The sequence below is a fragment of the Ornithodoros turicata genome, unplaced genomic scaffold, assembly GCF_037126465.1.
Source record: "Ornithodoros turicata isolate Travis unplaced genomic scaffold, ASM3712646v1 Chromosome31, whole genome shotgun sequence".
NCBI classification, from domain to species: domain Eukaryota; kingdom Metazoa; phylum Arthropoda; class Arachnida; order Ixodida; family Argasidae; genus Ornithodoros; species Ornithodoros turicata.
The window spans coordinates 1,594,851-1,613,377 of record NW_026999355.1 but is presented as its reverse complement, the minus strand read 5'-3'; the positions used below and the strand labels follow the sequence as shown (position 1 = coordinate 1,613,377).

Here is an 18,527-nt window from a genome sequence, read left to right as displayed (position 1 = left end):
CGGGCCGAGAAACGTATACATTTTTCGGGCTTTGGTCGGGCCCTGTCCACGTATGGAGTCACCGGGCCAGGTCCGGGTCGGCAAATCAAAGGAAGGCCGGGCCTGGGCCTATGAATACGGCCCGTGCAGCGGGTACAATGGACCAGATACAGTGGACCTCTTGATAGGCATGGCGACATCTCAGAACTGTGCCGTACATACTACACTCGGTCGTGTCTGTAAAATTGGGGGCACTGAATCGCGATAGCGCTAACAAACAAACACAACATGGTTTTAGGAGAGCAGCTGTGAAACATTCAGGCATGTTGTGGTCGTGCAGTGCAATCCCGTTAATTCGAACTGGAAGGGGATTAAAGATTTGTTTGCATAAATAGCAGTTCACACTAAAGGAAGCCGCTCTGAATGAGGGCTTGATGCGTTGACAGCGCATGCTAGCTACGTCGGAGGTGTGTCATGGCTTGCTAGGCCTTGCGACACGTTCGCACTCATGCGATGGCGGAAATATAAGAGGCTGGTTCTTTCCAGAATATTGACTTACAGACAGGCATCAAAACAGCTCAGGATACAAAATAATCTTATACATGCTTGCATTCGTTTGTTCAGCCGCGACACTATAAAGGTTGTTTGCGATGTTAAGACCAGTTAACCCAATCGCAAACCCAGCAAATGCGAATATTGCAAACCCAGTTCAAGAAAATATCAAATTGCTGCCTTTTTCTTTGCTATGTAGTCAAGAGGAAGTCGCGATCCCCTCAAAACCGTGAGGCTGGCTTGCTTTGCCGACGACGAGTAAGCGGTATCGTTCTGCGCCAGTCACGTTTGCACATGCTGTTACGGTGATTCGTTCCTCACTCTTCTTTTCCTCTGGCAGAAGTATCAGTTTTATGAGAAACTGGCTTCTAAGTAATAATAAGTAAACTTAGCATTTAGTCAGAAACTGTGTACCTGACACGCCAGCGGCCGATGTGTCGTCTGGTGCGGCCTTACAGATTATTAGACTAAATTGGTGTGCACGTTCGTATGTTTGAATTACCGGGTGTTTTCCCCCCATTGAAAGTACGTGACCTTGCCAGGACCCGGGCGTCAGTTCGAGCTATCCAGAAGTTTGAAGTAAACAATTTTGAATTAACGGGATTGTGGTGTACATGGAAATATTGTTTGTGTATCTGCATGTCCTGTTCATGAAAACGATTGGAAGGCGCGTTGTACATGTAGGACTTCCTGTAATTGGATGTAATTGAGCTTCAATGGAGGCAACCGGGGTACGCATAAGTCTCCTTAGTATCATGGTTTAACACTTTCTGTTTGTAGGAAGTTAAGTGTGGTGGAATGATCATCTCTCTTTTTATTTAATCATCTGCCGATATTTACTTCTCTAGCAGTACTACTCTACATAAACTTGTCCGGAGAATCGATGTAGCGTAACATTTCCTTTGTGCACCATCTAATTACGCTAGTTTGAGCACTGCGTGTATGTGTGTCCCCAATGCCACATTCTTACTTGTGTCTGTTCATACCCCCTGTCCTTGTCTCTCTCTTTCTCTCTCTCTCTCTCCAGTTTGGGGTTCTCACCCACATAGAGCCGAGGCTGGGTAGAAAGTTGAGTCAACCTCTCATTAACATAATACGCAGGTAAAACATCAAAAGCTTCAGCAGTACAGTTCAGTGAGTCATGTGGAACTGCATTACAGAAAGGAATTGTTGCAAATATCCAGCTATTTATGTAAAAACTGTTAGCTGTTAATTAAGATGCATTGATAGGGTGTTGTAGTTGTAAAGCACATGACACAAAGACAACATGTCGACTATCCTTGCGTTTGCTGACCAAGAGCGAGGAAGACTCCGCCTCCTGGAGGCCAGCCAATAGGAGGACGCGGAGGCCAGGCACTTCCCAAGCCTTTGCTCTGGCCTAAGAGATAGCGCAGCGTTACCGTTGTTTCGCGTGTCACAAGGCTTCTGCCATGGCTCACCAATCTAATCAACTTCTGAACAAGGCTTAGAGAGGATTAGGCTTAACGAGGCTTCGCCGTACGTCAACTCGGAAACGAGGCTAAGTGGGAGTCATGCGTACGCTGGTTAACGGACAGTGGAGCCGTTGGTTAGATTGGTGCACCATGGCAGAAGCCTTGCGGCGGACAAAACACTGGCAACTGCTGGTTAACGGACGGCAAAGCAGTTGGTTAGATTGGTGTGCCATGGCAGAAGCCTTGCGGCGCACGAAACAATGGTAACACTGCGCCATCTCCTAGGCGAGAGCAGAGGCTGGGGAAGTGCCTGGCATCCGCGTCCTGCTATTGGCCGGCATCCAGGTGGCGGCGCCTCCCTCGCTGTTGGTCAGCAAATGCAAGGATAGTCGGGAAGTTGTAGCTTAACAGAAAACAGACGTTGTAACGTCATTGCGTTACTCATCATATGCACGCGTCATATGCAGACGTCACATGCACATAAAGTTTACATAGGCTTTGGGTGCCTAGTCTATGTTACATTATTGTGAAGCCACAAGAAGGGAAAGATGCTATGTTCTAAGTTAAAAGTATGTTTCTTTCTGTCAGCCTTGGAATTTTTTGACTAATGCACTGTGATGCAGCTCCACCTGACTCTTTCATCTTCATAAATATGCTCTGAACTGGGAACCTGGTTTTTAAACAACCGTGCATGCAATTATCCCCCACCTCCATCCGTTGCACGCAAGCGTACAGAAGCGAGCATGCGCATAGGAAGCACATGTTAGAGTAGAACACGTTCTGCTGCCCGGTACATGTGCATTCGACCTGTATTGAGCATTGCGTACTTTTCATATTAATCCACAGGGTAGTGACGTCTACGAAGCATAGTTATAATTAGGCATTATAATATATTTCGGATACTGTCATACTGCCATTTTGACATTTTTTGTTCATGCCTAGAAAATGTTAATGGGTTTTGACCTAGGCTGTGTTACATTGGCCCTTGTATAGCTACATCTCACTCTTCTGTTAAGTCTACTATTCTGAGAGCCGCACTAGAAGCTACACAAGGTGTTTTATCTGAATTGTTTGTTCGCTTTGTTACACAATGCAATACGATGTGCAACTTCTAGGCATCAAATATTACATGTAAACACATCTCAACCAGTTGAGCAAGAGTTCTGATGTTAAGGCAGCATGCTTGTTCGGAAAAATTGGTGCAGGCAAACAAAGCTTTCGGCGCCATGCAACCTTATGACTTATACAGCTGGAAACGGGGTGCCCTTTTGCTGCTCCTTGAGGCGGCTGATACAGACACTCCCAAGAGCTCAGCATTGGAAAATGCCTTCTTTTTTTTCTCCTTTTTGACGAGAATCTCAACCCACTGGACTTTTTTAGGTTATGTTGGGCTTCCTTGGTGTACATGTATTTTTTCACTCTCTTTCTAAACACAGTATATTCTACATGCTATCCCGTGGCTGTACTTTTGTTTGTTCATTGAATATTTTGAAGAGTTATATTTTCACATCAGTATTGGCAGTTTCACGTCAGATCATGCAGGAAGGTCCCATCGACCTCCTGGATTTTCAGTTTTTTTAAATATTTAGAAGCTGATGGTAAATAGCGGTAGAACGTATGATTTCTACCAAACAGTTTTTGTGCAAAAAATTCAAGAAAATACGGCCCCGAATTCGAGTGTCTCACTTTTGCCGTTTTTGCACACGCATATCTCCTGAGTTTCAAAAGATATTCTTGCGATTTTTATTTATGCTTTAGTATGTATCCGGGCCAGTAGGCCGAGCGCAAACTTTGGCGTGTAGCAGGTGGAACACACTGTGATATAAAAAATGGCGAACATGCTGTCTCGCGCAATTTTGTTCAAAATGGCACAGTAATACCACAAATCGCAGTTTTTAGTGCAGATGTTCAAAGCTTCTTTACCAGTTTCCCTATGCCTAGCCTTCCTAGACTAGTTTAAAATTGTTCAAGATATAGTCCCAACAGTCAAAGCAGCACACTTATTGAGGAGGGAAAATGGTACCAGTACTGGCAGGCCCTCCATGTCATTCAATATATTCGGTGAATGGTACAACAACAACAACTTTATTTAAATGAATGAATGGGTTGGGAGGTGAATGCTACACATACAGATATATCGGTAGTGCAATAGTACAAGATACTGATAAATGTTTTTTTAATAAAAAGAATGTATTCCTGTAGCTACCCCTTGGAAAGAACGTGTAATCATTTGATTTACCCACATGCTGAACCAGTTGGAAAGTAGACACAGGTTACAATTAATAAGCGCACACACACACACAGTAGTGTGTAGTCAAAACAAACTAGCTAGTACACACCGTGCACCACCAGGCTGTTGAGGACTGTCTGAACAGTGAAAGCTGTGTGCTGTTTATTGAGCTCAATTCTGTTCAACTGGATTTGCATATTGTCAGTAACAAGCTGCACCCCATGCTGATGTTATAGATTTGCTGTTGTCAAAGTTTGATGTTGCCCAGTTAGAGATCGTGAAGGTGACACAGAGACGACCATATGCTGCCTATTCACACATGCGACGTTCCCCAGAATACTCCAGTAAAAGTCGTGCAAAAAAAAGAAAAACGTCCTAGCTTCCTGCCGTCACGTGAGTGTGAGTGCTCAACTTTGTCTTTTCATACTGTTCTAACCGTTGAGAATATCCTGCAGCTCAGCTACAAGATATTCTGTAGCAGCTGACAGGTCCGACGTGTGTCTTCTGCTATGCGTGCATTACACCACTTTTGGGTATTCCGGTGCTGTACAAATGCTCAACATGAGACGCGGCAGAACTTCCATCCTGTGGGCAGTTGTTTTCGCTTTTTCTTCCATTAGAATGTTCTGTCGTGGTGTCGCTTGTGTGAATGCATGGATAAGGGGCATACGTTTATCCAACACAATAAGTGGACCCCAGCCTAGTTTCCATGGTGGGCACACATTTTTGTGAGTGAATTGCAGGAGTGATCTCTTGCTGGTTGGGTGATGGCACAGTGTAGTATATCTACCTAGTGTATCTACCATGCTGATTGTGACACTGATTAGAGTAGCATAGTGTACACCATGCATTGAAGCCCATACTCAGCATCTCGCAGGCATCATACACAGCATAAAAATATAGACCAGGAAGCTTAAACCGGGGATTAAAGTGCCTTGAGGGAAAACTGGTATGAACTGTTATTTCCTGCTGAAGTAGGTCGTGACTGCACAAAGATCATGTTTCCTAAGGCTGGAGCAAAAACCAGAAAAAGTATGAAGCAGTTAACATGGAATGTGCACTGTGACAAGTCAAAGCTGTAGTGCTTCAGTTTTGAGAGGCAGCCCAAGCCAATCGTTCCACTACTCTTGGGAAGAGCTTACTCGAAGTAACGACTAACGTTTCCTGTTTTAAAATGTCCTGGAGACAGAAGACACAGATATAGGACCTGTCCTACTCGCTCGCGCGTCCTGCTCAAGCTTTGTGGGAGTGGCACCACAACTTACTCTACTGCCTGTACCGATCATGGGATGTTAAGCAAATTGGTCTTGCTGGAGAGATAATTAACACCTGTTCCAACATAGAGCGATTTGCTATACAGCGCTAGAAAATAGCACAATATTTTCCTCCCCACGGTGCTCCAAACTGCTAAAAATTAGCGCTTGCCGGAGTTGAGTTCGTGTGAACTTTTTCAGCGCCAATGGTATTAGCACTACATTCGGCTTGGCCAATAGGGAGGCTCCTCAGTGATGATGTCACGGAGGTCGTGGCGTTGTGTCGCTTCCGCATTTCACGGCACGGCGACCGCATTGGAACTTGCGTGATGTGTCATCCAAAATGTCTGTTAATTTTTCGTCGAGTCGGTTGATCAAAGCTGCTCGTTTGCATGCTGTCGAACTCCGGAGGTGCCAAGATGGGAGAGACCGGAAAAGACCACCAAACTTCAGCTAAATTATAGCACTAGTGCCGCTTTGCAAGTGTTAAGCGTCTCATAACAGCGAGCACTATTTTTACGCAGTGTTTTGTAACGCGATATTAGCGCGCTGCTATATGTCTGAACAGGCCTTTAGACTGGGTGCATATTTACCACAATACATGCATACAGTACAAGGAAAGTGAAAAAAAAAGAAAATAAAAAAGCATCTGTCTAACTGAGTGAAATTAACTGTGTGTACACCGTACGTGAGTACTCCGGGATCCTTGCCACTGAAACAACAGTTCCGTACCCTTGACTCCTGCTTCCCACGTGTTTGCCCAACTCCAGTGACTTGTTTCTGTATTACATGCTGCTGTTTCTCTTTATTTCGCTGATGCATTCGCAGAACAGTTACCGAAACAGTGCAGGCGAAACAGTGCATACCGTTCCTGTTTTGTTTTGGTTTCCCGGTACATGAGGTATTTTTTGCCAAGTTGCACTTGTTCTCCTTTCAGTTTGGTGCCCTCACACCGCTCGAACCCAGGCTGGGCAAAAAGCTGATTGAGCCGCTCACTAACTTAATACACAGGTAAAGAAAAAACATACGTGGCAGCTTTTCCTCATTACTGCTGCTATCTGCTTTGTCGTCTGTGAGTTGCTTTTCTGTTTCTGTTTTTTTGTTTTTTTTACTAGGATTTGCTGTGCTTTTGGTTGAGCTTTGTAGAACAGCATGCATTTGCATGAGTGCAAGTGGCTTGCAGTGTGTGCGTGTACGTGGTGGTGGTGGTGGTGGTGGTGGTCATGGTTGTCGTGGGGGGTTCTTTTAAATGCAAGTCAAACATCACGTGTGGTTATTCCGCATTTTACGGATTTTTGTACGTGCTTCTCTCTGAATTAAAATGCTGGAGCATGAAGATGCTGTGGTACATGTGCCTTGTGACCTGTAGATACGAAGAAAAAGGAAAAAAACATTTTGTATGTTCATCGCAGCTTTGAGTGTGGTCTACGAACTGTCATTTCATGCTTTTTTTTTTGTTTTGTTTTTGTGTGTGTTCCTGTTGCAGCTGACTGTTCCCGTTGCTAAACCATGCAACAACAAAAGTAGCTGCTTTTTTCTTTTTCCTTTTTCTGAAAGAACTAAATTATTATTTGCTTCTTTTCTAGCAGCAGTCACTTTGTGCTAGCCAATAAAAATTCTTCTTTATTGAACAAGCATTGAGTCTGGGATTAATTGATAAGTTAGGTTGCTGTGGATGAATAAATCTAATGATCACTGCACTCTTAAAAGAAAAAAAAGAAAAGAAAACTAGTGCAGACAATTTTGTTTAGAAAAAAAAAAAAGCATGGGAATCATACATTCTATGTGTTATCTGCTAAACTTTGAAGTTGGTCGTGAAAAACCTCAGCAAGTTTTTATAAAATTTACTTACATTGCCGTTCTAATGTCAGTGTTAACGTCGCTTTACACTGTCACCCTCTATGCCAGGTATGTTTATAGTGTGGTGGAGAGTGTGCAGTGTTATGAAGTAGCCCCTGTCAGTGTACAGTGAGCACACTCAGTGCTAAAGATTAAGCATATGATGGCAGTGCAGACATGGTGTATCTACGTTTCTAAGCATGCGTATCTTTTTGAACCCATTACAGTAGAATATACATCTAGTTCCATTAATTCACCCCCAAATATGTAGTGTTGGAAAGTACATGGCAGCTGCTGTTATCGATTGTAAAGTGTAAAGTGCTTGGATGGGTCCTTCAGCATCGTATTTCTCCCCTGTGGTAGTGACTAATGCAACCAGACTTGTTCCGATGTGTTCATGCGCATATATTTCTGTTGTCGTAGGGCCTTGTCTTATATTTCTGTTGTTGTAGGGCCTTGTCTCGCATGCTTTTCAAAAATTTCTGCAACAGCTGTGAATGATAGAGCTTTCATAAAACCCACTGTCTCACATATTTAGGGAAATGGTAGTGCATGATGCAATGGAAGCATGTTAGTGACCCACACGCCATCGACATATTCCCCCTGGCGGGCACTCGAAAAATCCTGCAATGCCTTGTGCTGCATCCGCATAAAGAGGCAGTATTTTAATACTTCAAAGGAAGGGAAGCTTGCACGAAACACATTCAGAAATGCTTTGGTACATTTTCTGTTCCTCTCACCAGGATTCTTACTGAATCCTGCACAGAGCACCGCAGGTTTTCCTGAAGTCTTTCCATTTACAAAAAAAAAAAAAAAGAAATTGCACTTTTGTGTTGACTTGTACTTCGATATGCTTAAATTTCTGTTGCTAGCTACAGTATTGAATATTCTTTCCTTTTATAGCACATCTGCAATGTCATTGTTGTACGAATGTATCAACACTGTGATAGCAGGTAAGCTCTCCTGTAATAGTCTCGTGTAGTTCTTGGCAGTAAGTTCTCTGTTGGTTTAAGAGAATTGCATGGGCTCTTAATCGTGTGCCTTTGCACCTAAAGGGGTGCTGAAGTGTTAAAATTTCCTCTTGAGGAATGAAAGACTCTGTTACCTTGACATCAATGCAGAATAAATGGGTTTCACCCATTACGTTATTCATGATTTATGTGCGGACAAAACTAATTTGTACCCTAGTCAGACGGCACAACTTAAAGGAGCATTCAAGTGGTATTCAGCATGGCCCAAAACTGCTGTTATCTTGTAAAGCATTCCCATAAAATATTTTGTGTCTGTTGTCGAGAGTATCCTATTCCTTTCTGCTTCTGAGAGTAGGTAGTTTGAAGGTTACAGAATTTGGGGAGCTCTGTTCCCTTTGTATCTCTGTTTGTCCCTGGAGGCTTTATCGCTTACCTGGCATGACCCCAATATTCATTCTTGTTCACGGCATTGGCATTTTAAGGCCTTAAATGTGAGCATCTTACAGGGGTATTACACTTTCCCACATCTCTCCTTCTCAAGAACTGCAGCAATGTGGAATGACCTGTCATTGGTTTCTTCAAACAATGTGTCCAATCATTACGGGAGATCATTTGAGTTGACCAATGATGGGCCACTCCATGCTTTTCAAGAAGGAGAGGAGAAGGAAAGCGTAAAGTACAGTTTTGTCCGCACGTAAATCATGAATTACTGGACAGATGAGTCCCGTTCCTCTTGTATTGCTGTCAAAGTAACGACGTCTTTCATTTTGCGAGGAGGAACCCTTTAATGTGGTGATGTGGTAGCCAGGTCGTTTCAGGGCTTGCCTCTTTGCAGGAGCATTGATTTTGTGTGTGTGTGTGTGTGAGGCGTTTTGTGGGTGTGTTTCTAATGTTGCGTCTCTCCCTCCCTCGTTTTCTTTTCCTTCTCTTCCATGCTCACAGTGTTGATTTCTATATCTTCAGGAATGCCCAACCACTCGGCGTCCATTCAGGTAGGCTACTACCGCTCGTCTTTATCTCTCAGTGTGCTTAGTGTTGTGGTCGGCAGTGCAGTACGTTATCAGTGAAGTGTTCAGAGGCAGATCCAGGATTTGTCTGAGGGGGGGGTCCCGCCTTGGACAGCTTCCTATTACATCATCTAGGTCAATTAAAACTCTATGTAAAGACTGAAATTGGGGGGATCAGGACATCCAGGTAGCCTGGAAATCTGCCCCTGGTTTCTCTTTTATATGAAGAGGCTGCTGAAAAGTTCTCTGCCTGGCAAGGAAGAACGCAGCCTGGAGTCATAAACCTTTATTACAGTTCGACATATTCACCTCAAAGTATATCTGGTTATATTTTGCTTCAATAATTCGAGTGTAATCGAGTTGAACTGAACTTGATTCAGCCCAATTCTGGTTGTATCGGGCTGAATCAGGCGTAAAACTTTGGTTTACTCTGCATAATACACGTGACATGCCAGTTTACAGAGAGTATCAATATTTAGTCCATGTATCTAAGAGGCAGCAGGGTGTCTGTTTTGACAGTTGCAGCATATTTATGCATTTACAACACAGTGTCGAAAAATGTGTGTTAAGTGTGATGACTTTGGATCCCCATGGTCCTGCAGTTTTTGGGGAAATACTGGGTTAATCCATGTTCTTCCTGATTTGAATCGGGAGGTAGATATCGGGCATAATCAGGTACAACTGTAAAAAGTCAGGCCCTAGTAATTGCGTACACAAGGTACGAAAGACTGAAATCGGGTAACAGTAACAAAGTGTTAGGGTTCAAGCTACACTCTGCTACGGCACCCTTCAACACATTATGATTAGAGCCTGAAGTTTTAGGGTTTTACCCGATTCTTCCTCGAATTTGCACCCCGAATTGAAGGTTGCCGCTTTAGGGTGAAACCCGATTTTTACCCGGCAAATTGCCCTCACTGGGATCTCTGTAGGAATGCACAAACTTACTTATTTGGCAGCTAATGCAGTTCCATCACCGTTTGTACCAAACCACTACACTTAGTTTGAGTAACTGAGCCCGATTTCTCCTGGAATTTAGCATACTGGAAGTTTTTTCACCCGAATTCGCATGAATTTAGTGCACATATTTATTTACCCGATTTTTACCCCCCGAATTTAGAAAAAAATATTTCCCGGAAACTTCAGGCTCTAATTATGATGTAGCCAGCGTACTGGTAACACCCACATATGACATCCATGAAACTCCACCTGGTTGAACCCTCATTATGCTGTTGTGACTACATTGCTTGTTGTCCACTTGCCATGCGTGTCAGTGTGTCAGTGCTTCTGCTGCCACTGGTGATTGTGTGAAGAGAAATATGCAGCCATCAGGTGTGCATCAATCGAGCTCTGTATGCTAACATTGCTGATGTTGTGGCACCTAATGGTTGCAGTCCATAAAAGACCATGCGACAAACTGTTGTACTAAAAGCAGGATGAATTAAGAGTAAGACTGTTTGTTATTGACTGGCAGCGTGAGTGTGAGGGGCTCTCGCCCCCTAAGTCCCCCCTCTCCACACTCCTGGTGTTAGGTGGTATGTAAGAAAAGTGAGAATAAACGAACAAGTTAGTTAAGAACACGTTAGTCCAGACTCATTTCTGTATTGCCTGTCAGAAAGTGCACAAACAACTTGTCAGGTTAGGCTGCATTTTTTGGGAATTTGTCAACTAAAACGCAGTCAGCACCAGTACTGTCCCCAGAAATCAACGTCAGTGTACGTGTGTGTGGGATGGTATGTGTTTGCATGTCGATGGGTATATGCATTGGTAGCTGAACCGTATTGGGCAACTCAGAAATTTCACAAGGGAGTGCACCCATCCCAGGGGGGGAGAGAAATCCCTGGTCAGTACTAAAACCTATTCCCCTGCCTCCTTGTTGCAAAGAAGAGTTTCATAGAAATTAATAATATTGTATCACAGCTCTCAGGGAAGTGGGTTTGCATAAATTTGTGTGTACAGCTGATCAGCACTGATGCTCCTAATTTTTCTTTTTGGCTCGCAGCTGTGTGTCCAGAAATTGCGGATACTCATAGAAGATTCAGATCAAAACTGTACGTACTTACTCCTTTCGTACTAGAATTGAAAAGAAAGGCATTCTTTTCGTATCACCTCTTTATCTTTTTGCCACGACTGACTTTGAGGGATCTGTTGGTAATGCCTGGTGATTTTAAGGATGTTGCATGTTATAACGTTATTTCTTGCAATTTGGTGGCAGGATACAATTTGCTTGGACATGTCATCTGCAGGGGAAGCTAGACCTGATGTGCTGTGTGCTGACGTTTAAAATATTCTAAAATATGCTGCACAAAACATTTAAATATGCACAAAATATGTGGAAATATTATGATGCAGAGAATGTTGCTCCTGAAGCTTTTGTGTAACTTGGAACCATATAAATACGTACATTGTCTAAAAAATGTTCTGCAAATAAAATTAAATCGAGATTTCTTATTGGAAGTTGGAATGTACGTTCACGCGTGCACACTAATGTAGGGTGACTTCAAGCAGAGTCAGACAGGGTGATCCGGTCGACCTCTCACATTTTCTTCGTTCCAATATATATTGAAGCCCAGTGCTTATGAAGTACATTTGCAGAGGAAATAGCTAAGTTTTTTCCTGTTTTTTTTTTTTTTTTATATCTTCAAAACTGACCATTTGGAGCACTACGCTTCCTCGCAATTTTCAGGCTTTGTATCTTCGTAACCGTTAAGGTCATGCCAAATTGTGCCAAGATGCAACACAATAGACAACCGTCATATTGTATCATGATCAGGAAGAAATATTGCCAAAATACGCAGCTGTACGACACACGAGTGGTAGTAAATTTGAGTCGTTTTGATTCGTAACGTGTGGTGGAACATTAGGCAGGGTGTCTACCAACCTGGAAAACCGGGATTTGCCAGGGAATTTTGATGCAGTTGGAAAAGTCAGGATTGTCGGGGAATTTGCCGAAAGGCAGCTGAAGTCGGGGATTATCGCGGACAAGTGCTGTGGCGATGCGCAGCGAATTGAGAGTGCCGATCAGTGGTTGAGCAGCCAAGCAGCAGCGACATTGCCGCAAGTAGCAGTTCGCCATTACAAGCAGCTCAGAGGCAAAATGTAGGGCACCCTCACTAATATACAATAAATGATCTGTTTTATCCGAGGTCTGTATCAAAGCATAGCAGCAGGTACTCAGTTTCCTTTCGTTTTGGTCAAAAAATTCGCTTGAGAACCTGTAAAAATCAGGGAACTTAAAGGCCGCAATTTGGTAGGCACCATGGTTAGGATACCTGTTAGAATGCATTCTAAAAATATCCATTTTGGCTGAACTCCTGGGCCCTACTCATTATCATACCTTTCTCATGATTTAAAACCAGAAATTGTGTTAGCATTCTTTCATATAATGTTTTTCTCTGCTTAAACAGCCAAAGCAGTTGCAAAAGCAGATATCTAGTTCAGCAATAAGGTAATAAGATCTTATTCTTTCTGAAACCAAAATTTCATTGAAATCCTCCCTATGGTTGTCACGCTACAGTGCTCCAAATATCTGCAAGGATCACAGGAACATCGCTTTGTCACTTACAACTGCAACTGTGACCATGCAGTGGAGGTGTCCTCGGAGGTACTGCAGGAAAAGAAATGGAATTTGTTACAGGTGCCTCATAGACAAAATGCGTTACAGCTAATTATTAATGAAGCTGAGGGACAAGGACGACACACACTTTACACACAGGCGTTAATGGAGCGTCATTGACCACCATAGTACAGGGAATAATTGTTAGGCAGTTCAAACATTGTGTTGGCATACCTGGTATTACCTTTTGGGTGTCACTGAAAAATATTGGGAAATCCTTTTTTCTCAGGAAGCTTCTTTTTTTTAATTAATGATGACATTGCTGACAGGTAGTTTTACCCTAGCCTCCAAAAGCTTTTCATTGAGCCATGCTAGTCGAGCTTATTAGCAAGTCATACAACTTGCCTACGAAAGTAAGCGAAACATGCTTAAGTCAGCCAGTAAATATAACCAGATCAGAATAGATGCAGTAGAAAAGGGGAGTAATACTTGGAGTTTGTCCTGCCACTGAGTTAGTTTCGCATGTAAGAACACACGGCCTTAACTGCTATGTTCTTGTGATGCAGTGAAATACCTAGGCTTGCTTGCCATGTGCAAGATTCTCAAAACTCATCCGAAAAGCGTTCAGGCTCACAAGGACCTCATACTGCAGTGCTTGGACGACAAGGATGAATCCATTCGCCTACGTGCGCTTGACCTTCTCTACGGAATGGTATAATGTTGCGGTATGATTTGAGGGAAGTTTTCTACGTTACAATTTATATTGTTGCAGGTATCCAAGAAGAACCTAATGGAAATCGTGAAAAAACTGATGGTGCACATGGACAGAGCTGAAGGCACCATCTACCGCGACGAACTTCTCTCCAAAATTGTTGATATATGTTCCCAGAACAACTATCAGTACATCACTAACTTTGAATGGTGAGCTTTCCCCATTGCAGGTGCTTACATGTTGTAATAGAGAAAGTTTTTGTGGTACTGAGATCTTAGGTATTTTTTATTTTGAATGTTTACAAAATTAATATATTGTGGACATTTGCTGCATATGCAGAAGACTATTAATTGGAAAATACCCAGGTAATTGAGCTGAATACCTACACCATGGATAGATGTTGTAAATATTCAGTCTCTTTTGCTTCTAGAGTCTCTAAGGCCCGGTATCATCAACGCAGGTGGAGTCTAAACCGAGATAAAAAATTACTAAAACATAACACTCAATTCTTTTTTATAAACTTTTGTTGGTGAAGTGATGAAGAGGAATGTTTGTTGCAGTGGCAATAAATCCCTTTAGTGAAGCAGAGCTAAGTGTTAAATTCAAGTTCCGAATCGTTGATTTCGATTCATATGTTAATCGGCGTTTGTAAAACCAGGCCCAACTCTCTCTCTTGCAGTATGACCAGCTGCTGAGTGTTGTTTGACAATAGCCAGATGTTGCACTTTATGCAGCCTATTTAGATAAAGTCACAAGGTAGTGAACATTGGAAAATTGAGGAACACACACTCTTCCACTGATTTATTGAAGGTGTAAAGTGGTATTCAAGATGGTCCAAGAGTCATAGCCCATAATTGTTCTTGAAGTGAGGTGCTCTGTACTGTAAACATCCCACATGCGCTGCTATGCATGCTGCACTTTTGTAACTATGGTATTGTACTCGTCAGTAGAATGAACAGAATTTCATTTAATGAGAAGTTACTCCTTGTAATTGTCTGATCTGTGCGAGAATGTCTCTCAAATGTGGCAGTGTGTCTTGGACAACGGAAGTTCCGATTTCAGTTCCAAACAATACCGTTGGACTTTTGATAACCTTACAAGTGTCAAACTGCTACAGCCACTTTGCACGTATATGAATGAAGTTTACCGATGTCCCTGTTGAAAGAGATGAAAATCCATGTGCACATTTCAGGTACGTAAGTGTACTAGTAGAGCTGACACGCATTGAAGGAACCAAACATGGCCTCACCATAGCTTCTCAAATGCTGGATGTTGCAATTCGAGTGCCTGCTGTACGAGCCTTTAGTGTATCTCAGATGGTAAGCCAATCCAGAACCCTTCATATTAAACGCATGCGCTTGTGAGCTACTTACTAGAATATTCGGAACTGTAAATACGTGTGTTTGAAATATGCACATTCAGAGGCATGCTTAAAATGTTTGGTGGCGTTAGAAATCTGTTGAGTATTCTTGTGCTCAAATATTGTCCAAAGAATAGCTGTTCAAATAGCTGCACACGGATATGTGCGACAATTGCACCTTTTGGGATGACTTGCACTATTGAAATATGTGTCCTACAACAAATAAATGTCCGCAAAGAGTTGGAGAAAGATATATGAAGGAATTCGTCATTGCGGTGGCATTGTTTAACCTTTGCTGGCACGCAGAACATTGCACGTTAGCATGTGCACACTCTGTGTTTGTGGAGGTTCCTGTGGAAACCCCACTTTATCAAACCTTTCACGTTACCCTCAGTAAGCACTGACATTGTGTCCCACCATTGAATAATGTGCTACTTACATGCATGGCATTGAGCCACTAAACTCGTGTGTACGTTCCAGGAGCAGACCTCGAAATCCATGAGAATTCCTAAGCAGCTTCACATGTTGAGAACCTGATGTCTCTGTTCTAAATGCATGTAGATACTCTTCTCTGTGCTTCACACAGTGTTACCAGCTCACTAGCTTCATGACTACCTTGCGTTTTTTTTTGCACATCATTGTGCCGTAATAGTGATTAAAATTTTCTTTGCCCCTTCTCCCCCTCTTTCACCCATCTTTATGTGGGAAACTTCCCAGTTTGTGAACAATACTGTCACATTTCTTCCATTTAGTTCAGGGGTGCTCAAAATGCATTACGTGACTAAAATAATGGCACGCATGGTCTTCAGTTGGACCTGATAGTACGCCATTTCCTTGAGCGAAACGTAACCATTCTAGAAATTTCTGCAATAAGTCGTGATAACATGGAATTTTCAGGCAGTGCTGCTGGACAACACTCACCTGCTGTTGGGCAATGGCCAGAAGAATAGCATCTGTGAAGTACTCTATGCTGCTGCTTGGATCTGTGGGGAGTTTTCTGAGTAAGCTTCTTTAAGTTAGTTCTAGGGTGAAAAATATCATAATAATGCATTCATTCTTTTATGGCCTGTCTTCTGAAAGTGTCGGCTACCCTACCCTTGGTGTTGTCTGCCCAAATTCTTATGTGATGAATGTCAAGGGTAATTAGCTGTATTTACTCGCATTATCTGTGCACATTTTTCTTTTTCTTTTTTTCAAAAACAAGGTGGGAAAAGCTTGGGATGCACAAATTACACTGGCTCATTTGTCTGCCAACCTCAAAATGATGTGATGCTCCTTTTTTGTTATACCTCGTAAAACCTCGTAAATTCGGATCTCACAGGACCTACGACCAACGTCCAAGTTATCCAAATGTTTGAAATATTGAAAGTACAGCAAAATGCCTGTTGTATGTGCCTATGTGAACACAGGTTTATTTAGAGAAAAACTGCGTAATCGCTGTTTGCTTGCTAGGCAAAATCTGTGCATTGAAAACACCTGTCGTGGATAGGTGCTCATGCGCCTGAACATTGTCAGGTGTGCCGTTTCAAAGGTCCTTGCCACGCATCGGCCGGGGTACTGCTGGTGTGTCTGGAGCAAGTTTACTTATTAAGTATTCAGTTCGCATAGTGCCATTATGTGATTGTTACTTACAAAAGTGATACTTTGGCCACAGGGAAAAGGAAGGAGAACTGAATCGCAGTAATGGTGTGCGCGAACATGGGGAACAGTGCTGCTTACTCATGATCAGCAAAGCAAGGAAGGCCTGCAGTTTTAAGGGGATCAAAACATTTCCCTTTTAAGAACACACTAAACAAAAAGGCATTGATGTTAACCGATGTACGTTCGGGTTCACAGGGTCCGTAATTCGATTGAGCTCAGTGATGTTGATCGCGTCGCGGCTGAAGAAACGAATGCAACTGTGTATTACAGATTATTTTCTATCCTGAAATGTTTTTGTGCTTGCCTCTACATAAATATTTTGGAACTAATGAGTGTTATATTTTTGGCATCGAGTGACCGCGGATGTGTGGTAAGGTTAGTCTCCCATGCAGCTAATATGCGCTGTAATGCATCAAGCCCTCATTTAGAGCAGCTTCCTTTAATTCGCACTCCAGCTTATTCGACATATCTTTGGTCCCCATAACTTTGGGGTCCCCATCTTTGGGACACATAACTTTGAGTCTGAATTAATGAGATTGCACTACAGTTTGTTTCTTGCTTTGTCCTTTTTTTTTACTTACCTCGTACTTCTGCTGAAGACACAATGTTGTGCGATGTCGTTTCTTGTGGTATTTTGTGATGTATTGCTTAAATTATGTTCCCCCTCATGCTTTGGCTGCCAATATGCATCCAGCATTTGGGTTTTCCAAAGACTTTCCAGACGAATGTCAGCATAGTTTCCTCTGAAGTCGGCCCAAGATGCATACTAACCCTCCCCCTGTTACCCACTCCTTCCGGCTGTCCTCTCTCCGTGTCTGTACGCCACTCATAGCCACAGTTGCTTCGCAGCGCTAACACAGAACTTAAAAAAAAAAAAAAAACAAGCATCCAGCATTTTGTATTGATATTGCCACGCGTCTTTTTCATAACACCCAACCAAATTCTTCTCCATTTGAGCGCATGATTGTCTGTCCATGTTCGCAGCCTCCTCGAGCGTCCACGTGACAGCTTAGAAGCACTCCTGGGTGGACGCGCAACTTCCCTTCCCCCCCACATACAAAGCGTTTACGTTCACAACGCTACCAAGATCTGGGCACGCATGGTGGCCAAAGCTCAAGAAGAAGAAGAAGATGGGGAGCGTGACTTTCAGGATGCCTGCGATTTGATGGCACAGCACCTGCCACAGTTTGTGCAGAGTGCGGACCTTGAAGTGCAAGAGAGGGTCAGTGACCACTTTACTTATCGAGCAGATATTTTTATGTGGAGGGTACTGCTGGGTCTTGAGGGGTATAGTTTTTTGCGAGCACTAAATAGCTAATGTTTTTGCAGGCATGTTGTGCATTGAACCTAATGAGACAGGTGAGCAAGTTGCACGCTCGTGGCGAGCGCATGCCGCAGGAACTGCGTGCACTCTTTGCTGGTGAACTCAACCCAGTGGCTCCCAAAGCACAAAAGAAAGTACCCATTCCAGAAGGGTTAGTACTTTTTTTTCTTTCTGTTGTGCTTACTTTCATAGCTGGTTATACAGTCAAACTCCTTTACAACGAAACTCAGGGGACAGCAAAAAAAATTCGCAGTAAAGGTATTTTCGTTAAAAAGGATGCCCATTATTGGACCTATAGGGCTCCTGCGGGACCGCAAAAAAATTTGCTGTAGTGGTATTTTCGTTAAAAAGGTGTTCGCTATAAAGGAGTTTGACTGTACAAGCAGGGCTCGACAACTCTAGGTTTTTTAACCACAAATTACAATGTCCCGTGCATTGTGCTGTCTTAGTATTACTGGCTGTCTAGAAAAGTTGTATGTCTCCTGGACTTAATGCAGGAAGTATGTGCTCTATTTTTTAATTCGCACGAAAGGAAAATATTTTTGTTTGCCTTTCTTGAACTGGAGCCATGGAGAGAGGCATTGCAATTCAAGACCGCTAAAGGTGCTGTAAAGTGGTAAGGGTGCAATTCCAGAAAATGTATCTCTTCGATTGATCTGCAAAGATTGATTGA

At 42.9% G+C, this 18,527-nt stretch overlaps 1 protein-coding gene across 2 annotated transcripts in view; it reads left to right on the top strand.

The window, feature by feature from the left end:
- LOC135373720 (AP-3 complex subunit delta-1-like) overlaps positions 1–18,527 on the top strand; it is a 79,265-nt gene that overhangs the window by 21,387 nt on the left and 39,351 nt on the right. The window contains exons 8-17 of one of the 2 annotated variants that reach the window (XM_064606798.1): positions 6,385–6,458; positions 8,190–8,239; positions 9,200–9,249; positions 11,264–11,312; positions 13,384–13,529; positions 13,590–13,738; positions 14,722–14,848; positions 15,787–15,890; positions 17,515–17,752; positions 17,860–18,005. In XM_064606798.1, the coding sequence (XP_064462868.1) occupies positions 6,385–6,458; positions 8,190–8,239; positions 9,200–9,249; positions 11,264–11,312; positions 13,384–13,529; positions 13,590–13,738; positions 14,722–14,848; positions 15,787–15,890; positions 17,515–17,752; positions 17,860–18,005 (1,133 nt within the window). The remainder of the gene's footprint in view (positions 1–6,384; positions 6,459–8,189; positions 8,240–9,199; positions 9,250–11,263; positions 11,313–13,383; positions 13,530–13,589; positions 13,739–14,721; positions 14,849–15,786; positions 15,891–17,514; positions 17,753–17,859; positions 18,006–18,527) is intronic. The other variant, XM_064606799.1, reaches the window with a different exon arrangement.